Below are 15,342 nucleotides of genomic sequence, written 5' to 3'. Positions count from 1 at the left end.
ATCTTTAAAAGGTATATATATATTAATAAGAAAAAAGTAAATTGAAAGAAACAACAATGCAGTATTTATTCAGCTGAACTGGGTAAAGTAAGCTATAAAAATTCCAAATAGTTATCTCTAAAGGAAATCCCTCGTTTACGTGGTTTTACATATTAATTACTCTGGAAAGTTTTTGAACTCTGTTTAGTAGAAGATCTCCTTTCTTGATAGTTTCTTGGTACTGCCAGTTCTTGCTATCAGGTCTATAAATAAATACAAGAAAAAAATGAATTATTTACCAGTCACATTATATTCCATAACAAGAACTGACCTACTTTTAAAAGATAACACTTAAGAATGCCCCTTATTCTAACACACAAATGACACACAAACTTTGCAGTACCTGTTGGTCTCCACTATTTCATTAACTTTATCTATTTTGCAGTGTAGTCTCCCTGCAGCAATAAATCTGGAGAGCTCTCTATAATTAAGAGGAGGAGAAAAGGGCATTAGCGTGAGCCTTATACAAAATTCTTAAAAAAACATAGTGCACTAAATACATGCTTCCACTCTCTCAAAGTAACCATTTAGCTGGCTTCCAGCCTGCACTCTTGACTATGCAGCAGCTGAGAAGATCTTTGCTGGCACACTGCAGGATCTGTGGGATCATCCCAAGAGATTAAAATCACTTACTGGAAAAAGCAGCAAATTCATACTGAGTGTAGGTGTCTAAGAATGAAATCATTCATAAGCACATCTTTAGAGCTTCAGAGAAAAACTTGGAGGCAGAAAAATAAGATATCTTGGGTGTGTGTATGGGGGGTCACCTCATGATAGGAGTTCAAAATCCTTCAGAACATGGAAGGAAAAAAAGCTTCCAAATTACTTTAAGACTGAAGAATAAGGGGATGCTTGGGTGGCTCAGCGGTTTAGCACCTGCCTTCAGCCCAGGGTGTGATCCTGGAAATTCTGGATCGGGTCCCATGTCGGGCACCCTGCATGAAGCCTGCTTCTCCCTCTGCCTGTGTCTCTCACGAATAAAATCTTTAAAAATAAAGACTAAAGAATAAGCCCCAATAAATAAGGATCAGGAATGCACAGCCAGTATTAGTCTGTTGTGACAAAGATATTTCTGAATATCTATGTAGTTATGACTCAAACCTCACACATAAAAACTGACTCACTATCAAGGATGGTCTGCCAACAATGAGGAAAAAGGAACAAAAGCTGTATGAAGGGCAGACCAGATGGCTCAGCGGTTTAGCGCCGCCTTCAGCCCAGGGTGTGATCCTGGAGTCCTGGGATCAAGTCTCACGTTGGGCTCCCTGCATGGAGCCTGCTCCTGTCTCTTTCTCTCTCTCATGAATACATAAAATATTTTTAAAAACTGTATGAAGACTTTACGATGCTACCAAAGAGATTAAATGGAAAGATGATGCCTTTAACATAAAAATAATTACTCTCCCAGATAGTAAAACATCTGGATCCTAGCACATAAACACCAATAAAAAGAGACTAAATCCTAAACAAATTTCTAACAAAATCCAGGGGAAAGGGCTCATTTAGTTTTGAAGCAACCTAATTATAACAAATCCTAGAAACTATGCAAGAAAATAGAATGTCCACATAGGACTAAACAACCATGTAGACAGATGAGCTTGCAAAAAAAAAAACAAAAACAAAAACAAAAAAAAAACAACAACAAACCAGACAAATGGCTCATTAAAACACAAAGTAGGGATCCCTGGGTGGCGCAGAGGTTTAGCGCCTGCCTTTGGCCCAGGGTGCAATCCTGGAGACCCGGGATCGAATCCCACATTGGGCTCCCGGTGCATGGAGCCTGCTTCTCCCTCTGCCTCTCTCTCTCTCTCTGTGTGACTATCATTAAAAAAAAAAAAAAGTACATACACAAAAAAGATCAATTTCACTAAAATTCCGAGCTGTAAGGAAATGCCATTGTACAGTGTTGAAGGTCAGAGACAAATATCATTGGATGAGAAAGTGTGTTACTTAGATTTGTGCTTTAGAAATATCAAGTATCATAACTAATTGCCCCTGGTAGTCAGTGGTGAATGACCCACTATGCCTTCTGTACCAGCTGTGTCAATGAAAAAAAAATTCTATGAAAAGGAACTAATTCTTATTACTTAAAGAATGAAAAAGCATTAAATGTTTTTAGTAAGGGTATGTATAATTTTGGAATATCTGGTTATGAGTTTCAAAAATCTTGAAAGACAAAAAAGTTATGCTTTTGGAAGATTTTAAGCTAGAAGTCATCCTAAACTAGCACACACTTAAAACATAGTTATATTCTCCATCAAAATATATCTGGATCCAATTTTCAATTGTTTTTGAGTTATATACTGAGTGGCTTTCTAAACTTGTGTTCATTTTCCTGTACCTTAAATAGTTCCATCTCCACAGGGAGCTGCTAACTCTTTTGCAACTATTATTCTGGGGCTGAGGTTCAGAGAATCAGACAAGATTTAACCACCAGCAGCCTTCCTAATCCCACCCAAACCTAAGATGGGGAAACCTCTGAAAGGGCTCTGACTTTCCAAACAAGCTTCTAGAGACAAACTCTGATGCAAGAATGCCCTCTGCTTAGATTAGTAGGACAATACCCATCCCACTCTAAGAGCCTGACTGTGGGTATATGGATGCTGACAGCACAACTGCTGCTGCCCATGCCTAGCCTCACCAGACTTGAGGCTTTCGACAAGACTCTACACAAGTTGCTTAACTCCTTAGCCTGGCATTTAAAACACTTCTTGTCTCAGTTCCTGTATATACCGCGACACACTCTATCCAGTACAACTAGACTACTGGTTTCAAAAACATGGTCCTATATTTATTTGTGCCACTTCTTCCATTGGGAAAGCACTTTTTTCTTTAGCCTCTTACAGAAACCTTAAAAATGCAACAACATCCGGTCTAAAGGCCCACAAGGCAGCATCTGTGGATATATCAATTTCTCCGGCACTTCAGTCCAATTCAATGACTCCGAGGTATGCTCATTCTGAACTATGATAATCTGGCCACAGCTTCTTTTTTGGTTACAACAAAATTTAACTGCACATATTCTGAATATGTACTTCTCCCACACTGCACTGCCACCACCCTAGAAGCCACCATGGTATCTCCATCAGCTACTGTACTGAACAGCCCAACTAATCCCCCTGTCCCCTTGCAGTCTGTAAAGATACAGCATGAAATCATATCACTCATGCTTAAAATCCTTCAGTGGCTTTCCAAAGGACCTAGATTAAAACCCAAGCTCCGTACCATGGCCTACCAGGCCCTGCACAAATATACAACTGCCTGACTTTCCCACAACTGTCCTTCTCCAGCCGCTACCACTACACTGCAGCCATGTATCTTTCTATTTCATTTTGTAATCTCCAGAGATTAATTTCTATCCAAAATTACCTTATATATTTGTTTAGTTGCTAACTATCCCCATATAAAGACTATCAAATATTAAAGACCATGACGACAGGAACCTAAAACAATGCCAACCATACAGTAATGGGTTAGTATTTAATGAATCACTGATTAAAGGCTAAAAGTCCCATCTTTAATGTGACCAGAACCGCAGCAGCAACCAAAACCAATGAAAGCCTTACAAGAGAAAATGCGACCTTAGGACTCTTTACTATAGCAGCAGTGCAGTCCAGAAAAAAGGGACAGAACACTATTGTGTTAACTCACTTGATGCCCTTTTGTAAAATCACTTAACCATTCTACAACTCGGTTTCCCCATCTGTCAATAAAAGGGGGCACATCATGAAGGCAAAGATGACAAATGATTGTTCTAATAATATATTAACGTAATATTATTTAAACTTACTGATCGATGAATTCCACGCCAACACCAAAGGCTTCTGCCATATAGCCAAGAGTCAGTGACCTATACGATTCCAACAGCTGGCTATATGCATGGATTCTCATTTCTCTTACGTAGTATCGATAATGAGGAGCAAAAAGCCAGTCCTTTTTCATTTCCTGTTCCACAATAGCTGCAATGAAGATGACAAATTATAAGGGATAAGGTGGAGAACATATTTATAATGTAAGAATTAACAGCCTTGATTATAGACAGCTCTTAGAAATCACTAAAAAAAAAAAAAAAAAATTCACTAAGAAAAAGCCTGAATGGTAAAACTCAGAGGATACTGATGAGCAATCCACAGAAATACAAATTACTAAATAACTACTATGTATCATTGCTCTTAATAGGATATGGCAGTAAGCCAAAAGAAAAGATCACTGCTGCCACAGAAACTAAATTTCAAAGAGCAGAGATAAATGAATAAACAAGATACTCTTAGTAACAAATTTCTGCATAGGAAATAAAAGAGTAACATGAGGACCAGGAGGAGGCCTTCCCCTGGATTGGAGTGGATAGGGAAGATCTCTGAGGAGCCAAACAGCAGGAGGTACAGAGCAATGCAAATACTGTAAAGTCTCAAGTCAGTAAGAGCCAGGCTCAGCCCCAGAAGAGAAAGGATGACAGATACAGTATAATGCAGCAAGGGGATGTGGAAGGTGAGCAAGATAAAAAATATACTTGTGTTTCTGGCTTTAACAAGAAGCAAATCCCTGGAGAAGAATTTTTGTTTTCTGGTTTTGGAGACTTTTTACTTAGGGCAGGGCAAGGGAGATTTCAGTGATAAAGTGGATTCACCTATCAGACATCCAATGAAGATACCAAGGAAACATTTAGGCATTAGTCTGGCACTCACTGGAAAGTTTGGGGCTGGAGACATGAATTTAGTAATTACTGCCATCCAGTTGTATTTGAAGACAAAATAAAGATGGTGACAAGGGCAATGACCAAGTCTGAGGCAGTCACAACAAAGGATGATGTGTTATGTCTGGGGAAAACAAGGGTGTGTTACTGTTCAAGAGAATGAAGTTGTGGCAAGATGCAGAGGTTGGTCAACATCAAAAGACGTTAAGACAAGTAAGGAAACACATGGTTTAGCAACATGGAAACTGATAGCCTTAAAAATGAGAGGATGCTCCTTCTCACAAATGATAAAAGAAATACATAAATGTCAAGTCATTATGCTGTACAGCTTTAACTTCTACAATGTTATCTGTCAGATCTCAGTAAACTGGAAAAAAAAAAAAAGCAAGAAAACCTATGGAAGAGAATGGGAAGAAAAATGTTTCTTGGTCATGGTGAGGATGTCACATTCATAAGCCGAACATAAAACTCTTCTATCACTTATGTGCCATTAAAAAAAGACTCAATAAAAACTATCCTTGGAAACAAGCAAGAAATGAGTAAAATATTATTCTTCTCCTCTCAGATTGGTAGGGGAAAGGCTCTCTTCAAATGATGTAAATTGAAGGGTGCCTGGCTCAGAGGAGCAGGTGATTATTGATCCTAAGGTCATGAGTTTGAGTCCCACATTGAGTGTAGAGATTACTTAAAAATAAAATCTTTAAAAAGAACTGATGTAAATTGAGAGAAACTGGAACTATACATAAAAATAAATCACGGGATGTATTATACAATACGGAATATAGTCAGTAAGGTATGATCTTTGTATGGTGACAGATGGTAACTAGGTTATAAGGTAATCATTTTATAATATATATAAATATCAAATTGCTGTGTTGTACACCCAAAGCTGACACTTCAATTAAAAAATTGTGCAAATGTAAATTAGCACAATATTTCTGGAGGGCAACGGTGATCAAGATGTAATGTATTTACACTTTGTAAAATTCACCTTCTTGGTTTTCCTAAGGAAGTAAGTGGAAGTAGAAAAGATGAATTATAACACAATGTTCAAAACAAAGTTGCTCACAAAGGAGAAAAATAACATTTTTTTTTTAGCAGTAAAGTCTAAATTCTAGCACATCCAACACACTGAAATAGAAGGTCTTTTAAAAGGATAACTAGAAGCTCCAAGGAGCTCCACCTGTTTGATCTGCCACTACATACACAGTGTCTGATACATGACAGCTACTTAAAAATACTTACTGACTCAATGACTATTTTTATAGAGTCATGAAACGATATTTGCATTATATTATGAAGAGAGAAAAGCTACCTGGAAAACAGCATGTAAAATACACCCACATATGTTTAATAGTGTTACGTGCTTGTATCTCCAGATACAAATGTCTCTGAAGGACACGCTTGAAACTTGATAGTGGGAGTCACCTCTAGAGAAAAGAACCCTGGCAATCACTAGTTAGCAAAGAGCCTTTGTCGTCTTTATAGGACACTGGGTAAAATTTTTCCATGTGTACATATAACCTTGGGTTTTTTGGTATATTGTTTTCCATTTCTTAAAGCACGTGTAAATGAACAAAAGGTTTGGAAAAATATGTAACAAAATTTCAAAATGGTTATCATCTCTGGAAGAATTCTGTGAGCAAACGTGTTATAGATCTGGGAGCAGGACTTTTTCAATTTATTTTTAATTTTCAAAGCAGGGATCCCTGGGTGGTGCAGCGGTTTAGCGCCTGCCTTTGGCCCAGGGCGCGATCCTGGAGACCCGGGATCGAATCCCACATCAGGCTCCCGGTGCATGGAGCCTGCTTCTCCCTCTGCCTGTGTCTCTGCCTCTCTCTCTCTCTCTCTCTCTCTCTCTCTGTGACTATCATAAATAAATAAAAAGTTCAAAAAAAATTTTTTCAAAGCAATCGGGTTTTACCTAGGAAAGGATGCAGTTTCCTTTTTCAAATGAAATATATTAAAGTACACATACTACAACTATTTGGGGAAGGAAAAAGGCTTACAAAAGGAAGTAAACAAAAAAAAAAAGGAAGTAAACCCTACAGGTCTCCCTACACTAGAGGGAATAAATGATATGAATAATGATGACTCTGCCATAAAAGAAAATCTAACTATCCTGTCTTCTGCATTTAAAATTTCTGAGAAACATAAATTTGGTAGAGAGAAAAATTTCATCCATCGTGTTCAAATAAAAGATTGCTATCAGAAATGGGAAGAGTGGGATCCCTAGGTGGCGCAGCGGTTTGGCGCCTGCCTTTGGCCTAGGGCGCGATCCTGGAGACCCAGGATCGAATCCCACATCGGGCTCCCGGTGCATGGAGCCTGCTTCTCCCTCTGCCTGTGTCTCTGCCTCTCTCTCTCTCTCTCTCTCTCTCTGTGACTATCATAAATAAAAAAAATAAAAAAAAAAAAATTAAAAAAAAAAAAAGAAATGGGAAGAGTAGGAAGAGGTTAATACCTTAACAATTCAAAAGGTTTCCCAAAGCCATGAATTTCATATACAAGGATACCATTTTTTCCCCTCAGTTTTAAATTATGTAATTAATACAACAGATTTGCACAAGCACTCAATAATATATAGGCAATGAGCTACTGTCAAGTTCGTTATGAAGATTAAAAAAACAAAAAACATTCTGCTCCCAATACCAGTTAGGAGAAGGGACAAACTGTTAAGACAGAATCACAAAATAATGTAGTATTTTAAAAATGGGGCATTTAACCAAAAAGCACACAAAGGAAGTTCAACATCATAGAGATGAGTCAGAGAAATGTCAATCAAAACCACCAGATACCACTTCACACCCACCAAGATGCCTATAATCAAAGACACAACAAGCACGGGATGTGAGGAGACAAACTCACACACTGCTGGTGGGGTGTAACTGCTTTAGAAAACAGGTTAGCAGTTCCTCAAAAAGTTAATCGAAGCGTTACCATATGACCCAGCAGCTCCACTACTAAATATATACACACCTAAGAGAACTGAAACCATAGGTCTACACAAAAAGTACACAAGTGTTCTATACAGCGAGAAAGGGGAGACAATCCAGATATCCATCAATGGATAAAGGGATTTTTAAAATGTTGGTGTATTGAGCAGCCCGGGTAGCTCAGCAGTTTAACACCGCCTTCAGCCCAGGGCCTGATCCTGGAGACCCGAGATCGAGTCCCATGTCCGGCTCCCTGCATGGAGACTGCTTCTTCCTCTGCCTGTGTCTCTGCCTCTCTCACTGGGTCTCTCATGAATAAATAAATCTTAAAAAAAAAAAAATGTGGTATATCCATACAATGGAGCATCATCTGCAAAAACTACATGGAGCACTAATACATGCCACAACAGAGGACCCATGGAAGTGTTAGGGAAAAGAAACCAGGCACAAAATGCCACAAAGATATGATGCCATTCATATCAGTTGTCAGAGTAAGAAGATGCAAATCCATGGAGATAGACCAGTGGTAGCTGGGGGAGGAATGGGAACTGACTGCTCAATGGGTACAGATTTCCTTTTTGCAGTGAATATGTTCAGGAATTAGTGATGATGACTGCACAACCTCATCAAGATAATAAGGCCACCAAATTTTACACTTGAAACCGGTGAACTTTATGTAATTTATATCTCAATAAAAAGGGGGGGCATAAAATAAAAGCTCCCCAGGAATTGCAGGGAAGGGATTCATTCTGACTGAAGGAAGAAGGTTAAGAGCCCCACATCTGAGCAGAGTAATGACCAGGCAAGCAGCAAGCATAAAAAAGGATGAACAATAATTCTGCAATATGATCTCATGTGCAAATGCACCTGTGTATAAATATGAGATGAGGCCAAGCAGGTGACTCATCATGCCTAAAGGGCCTTCTTCCCACATACAGAGGGATAGTATGAATTCTCAGGAAACAGCCTTTTATGCATGGAGTAAGCACTCCTTAAACACAGGCAAAAACCTGCTTAAAAACAGAATATGCACGAGGGTGCTTGGATGGCTCAGTTGGTTAAGAGTCTCTTTGTTTCTGCTCAAGTCATGATCTCAGGGTCCTGAGATCGAGTCCCATATCTGCCTCCACATTCATTGTGGAGGCTGCTTGAGATTCTCTATCTCCCTCTCCTTCTGCCCCTCCCCCTGCTCACTAAAATAAATAAATCTTAGAAAAAATATTTTTTTAAACAAACCTTTAACAGTGTTAACATCAATCTTACCTCTCGGGCCATATAAAAACAAGTCACAGTCTGCTAACCCCCTCTTTTTCTTTTTTAAGATTTTATTTATTCATGAGAAACCCAGAGAGAGGCAGAGACCTAGGCAGAGGGAGAAGCACGCTCCAGCAGGGAGCCTGATGTGGGATTCGATCCTGGACTCCAGAATCACACTGTCGGCCGAAGGCAGGCACTAAACCGCTGAGCCACCCCAGGGATCCCCACTAAGCCCCTCTTCTAAAAAAAAGGGGGCGGGGGCAAAACATTTAGCCACACTAACCAAAGACCTGCAGCAAAGACTTGCACAGTATATTTGTCACAGATGTGAAGAGACATCTTTGTTATCTGCATACAGGATCAGAATTAAGACAAGACAGATCACTGAAATGAGCAGCTCTATCCTTACCTAAAGACTGGAAGAAAACAGAGTAACGACACTCATAGAGTGAAAATAGGTATTGCCGGACCGCTGGAAGGCTGTGCAGCACCTCAAGGATCTCGGCTCCTTTAATCACCTACAAATAAAAAAACCAAAAAAACCCCAAATGTACACTTTCATGTTTATTTAGGATAGAAAAGCCTAGAGTAATTTCTAAATAGAAGTATTAAAGATTTAGTCATTACCTTTTCCCTGAGATCTGGTCTTTCTAAAGCAATCATGCTGACATAGACCGTGTAAGTCACAAAGGTCTTATAATCCATAAGTTCATAGGATGTGAATGTTGAAACTGTGTCAAGGAAGAGTTCAGCTGCCTGTTTGAAATCACGAATAGCCACACAATAAAGACCTTGATAAACTTTTAGGCGGTTTCTCCTGTCCCAATCTCCTCCTTCCTCTATTAAGCTATAAATAAAAAATAGTAAGGTCACAATCTAGAAACTGACAAGGCCACTTTTTTAAAGTTTTGTGTTATTTTCAAACAGAAAACAACTTGAGCTACAAGGAAATATTTAAAGAAAATATTTTACTAAATAAGCACATCAATTATCTGACCTAATTTACTAGTTGTAAATAAAACAAGCCAATTTCTTACATTGGTTTCTTTTTTTTTTAGTGTAATTTATAGGGAATATATTGCCATGATTAAAAAATACCTTTTGGCCTTTTCTGTGTTTCGTGTGATGAGATCATTGTCCATATAAAATAATCCAATCCTAAGAAGATAGAACACAATATCCAGACGGTGACCCAGAGCCACAGTTTTGTCATATGTCTTGCGAAAGGCTGTCAGAGCACCATCCTGTCAAGAGAACCAAGGCAACGGGTGAGAAAAGGTTAAAAGTTTCAAACACTATCAGCTGTCTGGAATTCTCTTAGGAAGAGATACAGGGAAAACGTAGGAGTAGGGATAAAATAAGATACCCATGAACTGATAACTGTGGAAGCAGGTAACCACTGCATGGGGATTCATTATACTTTTCTCTCCACTTGTATAAAATATAAAAAATACATCAGACATACTTAAGCATATACTTAACATTCTAAAAAATAATATACGAAAAACATTCACAATCTATTCATAATCGTTTCAACATTCTTTCTTCCACATATTCAGCATTTTTTTCTCTTAGTCACTGACTATGAGAATACAAAGGAGGATTTAAACACACTGGTCTGTCAAAGTATGTAGAATAAAATGTTCCTACTGCTTTAAAAAACACAAACATGAATAAAATCATTTGACTATGTAATACTTCTTAGTATGCGTCTGGGTTTGTTTTATAGAAGTTACACCTCATAAGTAATATGGGCTCGCAAGACAGTAATGGGCACAGCTGACACACAGATCTTCGTTTCTAAATACACCTCCCCCCACACACTAAAACCAAGGATCCTTGGAGAAATGGATGATTCCAGGTTTGGAGAGTAAAAATAACAGGTGAGCCTATAATAGCCAGCTATATGAGAAAATAAGGAAGACCAAGGAGATGTCCAACAAAGAAGCCTTCTTGAAGGAGCTCCCACTAACACGCCTGTAACAAGATGAGCACCATGAAAGAGTAATGACTGTGATCAGTGGTAACACAGTGAATGATAAAAATCCATTAGGTAACAGTAAATAATATATCTCAGATGAGAGTAAACAGGAATAAAAAAAAGAAAGCTCTTCTTTTTTAGAAAAATGCAACTTAATAAACATGGAAAATGACATGGGCACATCACCAATTTATAACTCCTAATGCTGACTCAAGCACGTCCTTGTTGAAATTCCTCAAATCCAAGAAAACCACACAAACTAGTAGCTGTTTTCTTTTTAAGATTTATTCATTCATTTGCAAGAATATATATAGGAGAGAGAGAGAATCCTCAAGCTGAGTCCCCGCTGAGTGCAAAGTGAGTCATGGGGTTGTGGGGCTCAATCTCACCAACCTGAGATCATAACCTTGTCCCACCAATTGAATTTCCCAGAATATACCCTAGAGAACATTAGCATTTATCTCCCAGGAGACACATTCAATCAAATTTCTACAAAAGTGTCTTGTACAAGCAAATACAGCTGAAAACAAACCTACGTGTCCATCAACAGCTGAAGAGGTAAGCAAACTGGCACAGCCCTACAACAGACTACTGGCTAGCAGTTAACCAGAATCAGCAAGATTCATGTACATTAACGTGGAAAGATCCTGATACAATGCTGCATGAAAAAGTAAATGGGAACACCTGAGTACAGTATGGTCTCACTTTAAAAAAAAACAAAACATTTTTGGTGTTTGTTTGTTTTAAAGTAATATCCACATAGGGCTCACAGCCATGACTCCAAGACCAAGGGGTCACAAGCTCCTCTGACCAAGCCAGCTGGGTGCCCCTAAAAACAATTTTTAAAAACACAATACTACCTAATGTATGTGCTTGTAAATGTACAATAAAACTAAAAGGTTACCTTGAGGTGCTAGGAAATAAAAATCAAGTAGAACTTCAGCATTATCTGTAATGTTCAGTTTCTTATAATGAGACTATTACTTGTAGAGATAATTCTTCAAATTCAGCAGAAGCAATGCTTCCCGCCAAGGTGAGAAAAGTGTGCACCACTGAGAATGATCCCACCTTTGTAACAGCAGGAAACCAACAAAAATCTCTGCAAGTGCCCTTAAGGTCTTACTGGCATGGACACAGCACAGAACACACACACCTGGCCAGGAAGGGGGGGAGGGGGTAGCAAGAAAACCGACTTTTTGTCACTCATTTTTGTGCTGCTGCATTAGGCCAGGTGAGCACATTACCTCTGCAATTATTTTTTAAAAAGAAGGTAACTTTTAAATTTTTTTTGAAATAAATTTTTTCTTAAAGATGTTATTTATAGGGGATGCCTGGTGGCTCAGGGGTTGAGCCCAGGGCGTGATCCTGGAGACCTGTGATCGAGTCCCGCATCTGGCTCTCTGCATGGAGCCTGCTTCTCCTTCTGCCTGTGTCTCTGCCTCTCTCTCTCTCTGTCTCTGTGTGTCTCTGAGTCATGAATAAATAAATTAAATCTTTAAAAACAAAAAAAAATGTTATTTATTTGGGCAGCGCGGGTGGCTCAGCGGTTTGGCGCCGCCTTCAGCCCAGGGCGTGATCCTGGAGACCCGGGATCGAGTCCTGCGTCGGGCTCCCTGCATGGAGCCTGCTTCTCTCTCTCTCTCTCTCTCTCTCTCTGGGTCTCTAGTGAATAAATAAGTAAAATATTAAAAAAAAAAAAAAAAAAAAGACGCTATTTATTTAGTAGGGACCGAGCGCCTGATCGGGAGGAGAGGGAGAAGCGGGCGCCCCCGGAAGCCGGTGTCCCGCGCGAGCCCCACGGAGACGCGCGCCACGGCCACTCACCTTGTCGCCGACGCGGCACAGGTACTCGGCCTTGGCCATCATGGCGTCCCGGATCTCGCTCTCCCCCAGGTTCTTCTCCGCGTCTTCCAGCTCCTCGTCCAAACGCTTCAACTCGTCCTCGTTGGCCTTCCTCATTTTATTGAGCAGGTCCGTGTCCAGCTGCCAGTCGAGGGATTTGCACAGGGCTTCGTAGTAGGGAGCCATGTCTGAGAGCCAGAGAGGGCGGCCCCGACTTACCCACGGGCGGGGGCGGGGGCGGCGCCGGCGCCCCCTCGCCCCTCCACCCCCCGCCCCCCGGGGCTCCTCGCACGCGGCTCCCCGCTCCCGTCCGGGCAGCCCGGGCACCGCCTGCCGGGGAGGCCCGCACGGCCAGAGCCGCCCCCCCGCCGTCCGCCCCCCCCCCCCCCGGGGCCAGCCCAGGCCTAGGCCGCTGACTCGGCGCTCCCGCGGGCCTCACTGTTGTCGCGGACGGCCGCCATCAGCTCGTCGCGCACGGCCGCGTCCCCGCGGTGCTCGGGCAGGCTGAGCAGGAAGCGCAGCTGCGCGATGCGCAGGTCGGGGTTCTTGGGCAGCCCCTCCTCCTCCAGGTTCTCCAGCGGCATCGCGGCGGCGGCGCGGACTGCGGCTCGGCGCTCTGCGGCTCGGCGCGGGGCCGCGGCGTCTGCGGCAGCGGCAGCGGCAGCGGCAGCGGCAGCGGCAGCGGCAGCGGAAGCGGGAGGAGTCGCGACGGCGCCCGGCCGCCTCCGGCCCGGCTTCCGGCCGGCCCCGGGTGGGCCTCCGCCGGCAGCGCCCCCTGCTGGACATGCTTGGACCGCCCGGCGCGGCCTGCGCGCCGGCGCCCCCGTGTGGCTTTCCCTCGCTCGGTGCCAGGATCCGGGCTCGGGCCGACTCCCGGACCCGCTCGCTCGCTCCACGCTTAGCTAGTCCGTCATTCTGCTCGTAAACGTCTAGGGGCGGGCGGGCTTTTGAAATTCTTGAAAACATCATCATCGGGGATCCCTGGGTGGCTCATCCACCACATAGTGTAGATACCTTTCCATGCCAATAAATACGGATTGACATCATCACCTCTAATGACCTCATAGGGCTCCACTGTGTTTATGTACCAAATTTTGTCTCATCAATCTTTAACTGCTATCAATCTGGGTAACTATTATGTCTTCAGTCTCATAAATACCATAGTGTTAATCATCTATGTACACATGTTTTCACAATTATACAAACATCTCTTTTTTAAGATTTATTTATTTATTTATTTATTTGAGAGAGAGAGAGAGAGAGAGAGAATGAGCAGGGGGAGGGGCAGAGGGAAAGGGAGAGAGAATCCTTAGCAGACTCCCTGATGAGCATATGGAGTCTGATGTGGGGCTCGATCCCAGGACCCTGAGATGATGACCTGAGCCAAAACCAAGAGTCAGATGTTTAACCAACTGAGCCACCCAGGTGCTCCTGTACAATCATTTCTTAACCCAAATCCCTAGAGGTGTCGTTTCTGAATAAGAAGGTCTTGGGGGTCCCTGGGTGGCTCAGCAGTTTAGCTCCTGCCTTCGGCTCAGGGCATGATCCTGGAGGCCCTGGATCGAGTCCCACATCGGGCTCCCTGCATGGAGCCTGCTTCTCCCTCGGCCTGTGTCTCTGCCTCTCTCTCTTTCTGTGTCTCTCAGGAATAAATAAATAAAATCTTTAAAAAAAAAAAAAAAAAGAAGGTCTTAAGCACTTTGTATTTTGACATATTACATAAGGATTATATAAATTATTTTTCCAAAAAACGATATAACAATTTATATTCTGGCCAATATAAAAAAGAGGAAATGTCTCTCTCTTTGCCAGTACACTTTTATCAACCATTTCAAGCTTTGACAATTATAACAATGTTGTTTATCCTTTACATTCATTATCATAAGGTTGAATTCTTTTCACATTTCTACTATGTATATTTCCTCTTAAGAAATGCCTGTGGGACTCTTGGGTGGCTCAGTGGTTGAGCGTCTGCCTTCAGCTCAGGTCATGATCCTGGGGTCCTGGAATCCAATCCTGCATCAGGCCCCCCATAGGCAGCCTGCTTCTCCCTCTGCTTGTGTCCTTGCCTCTCTGTTTCTGTGTCCCTCATGAATAAATAAATAAAATCTTTAAGAAAAAAGAAATGCCTGTTTTGCTTTGTCAATTCCTCTATGGAATTTTCTTACTAATTTGTAAGCGCTCTTCATATTTTAAGGATACTAACTGCTTGTCAAGTGTTGCAAATTTCCTCCTGGTTATTTTTTTTTTTTACATTTTATGAAATTTTTTCAACATAAATATTCAATGTTTATATAGTTAAATTTATCTTCCTTTTCCTTTATGGTCTCTGTTCTTACTGTCAAGTCTTAGTAAGATCTTTCCAACATCATGGTTTGAAAATTATTAACCCGTGTTTCCTCTAATATATTTCTTTCTTTCTCTTTCTTTTGTCTTTTCTTTCTTCAAATGCTTTAATCTTTGATCCATCTGGAATATATGTCTAAAGAATATGGTATGTCATATTTAAAATGTTTTTACAATTTACTAGTCAAAAATATACATATATATATATATACACAGTATAACCATATTTTTTTAAACTCAGAACCCAT

The 15,342-nt window shown here is 41.2% G+C and overlaps 1 protein-coding gene across 3 annotated transcripts; it reads right to left on the bottom strand.

Moving 5' to 3' along the window:
- Positions 1-41: 41 nt before the first annotated feature.
- Positions 42-13,404, bottom strand: PSMD6 (proteasome 26S subunit, non-ATPase 6). 3 transcript variants are annotated; one of them, XM_077858223.1, is made up of 8 exons: positions 13,188-13,404; positions 12,731-12,936; positions 10,024-10,169; positions 9,553-9,772; positions 9,335-9,443; positions 3,830-3,998; positions 373-460; positions 42-242 (listed from the first exon to the last, which is right to left on the bottom strand). In XM_077858223.1, the coding sequence occupies exons 1-8, from the start codon at positions 13,330-13,332 to the stop codon at positions 237-239; spliced, it is 1,089 nt and encodes a 362-aa protein (XP_077714349.1). In that variant the 5' UTR covers positions 13,333-13,404; the 3' UTR covers positions 42-236. The 3 variants fall into 3 exon arrangements, with proteins under 3 accessions (XP_077714349.1, XP_077714347.1, XP_077714348.1); XM_077858221.1 differs by having other exon boundaries at positions 383-460; XM_077858222.1 differs by lacking the exon at positions 373-460.
- Positions 13,405-15,342: the final 1,938 nt, after the last annotated feature.

The sequence above is a fragment of the Canis aureus genome, chromosome 19 (assembly GCF_053574225.1).
Source record: "Canis aureus isolate CA01 chromosome 19, VMU_Caureus_v.1.0, whole genome shotgun sequence".
NCBI lineage: Eukaryota > Metazoa > Chordata > Mammalia > Carnivora > Canidae > Canis > Canis aureus.
The sequence above is the reverse complement of the archived record's forward strand: the minus strand, read 5'-3'. Positions and strand labels throughout refer to the sequence as shown.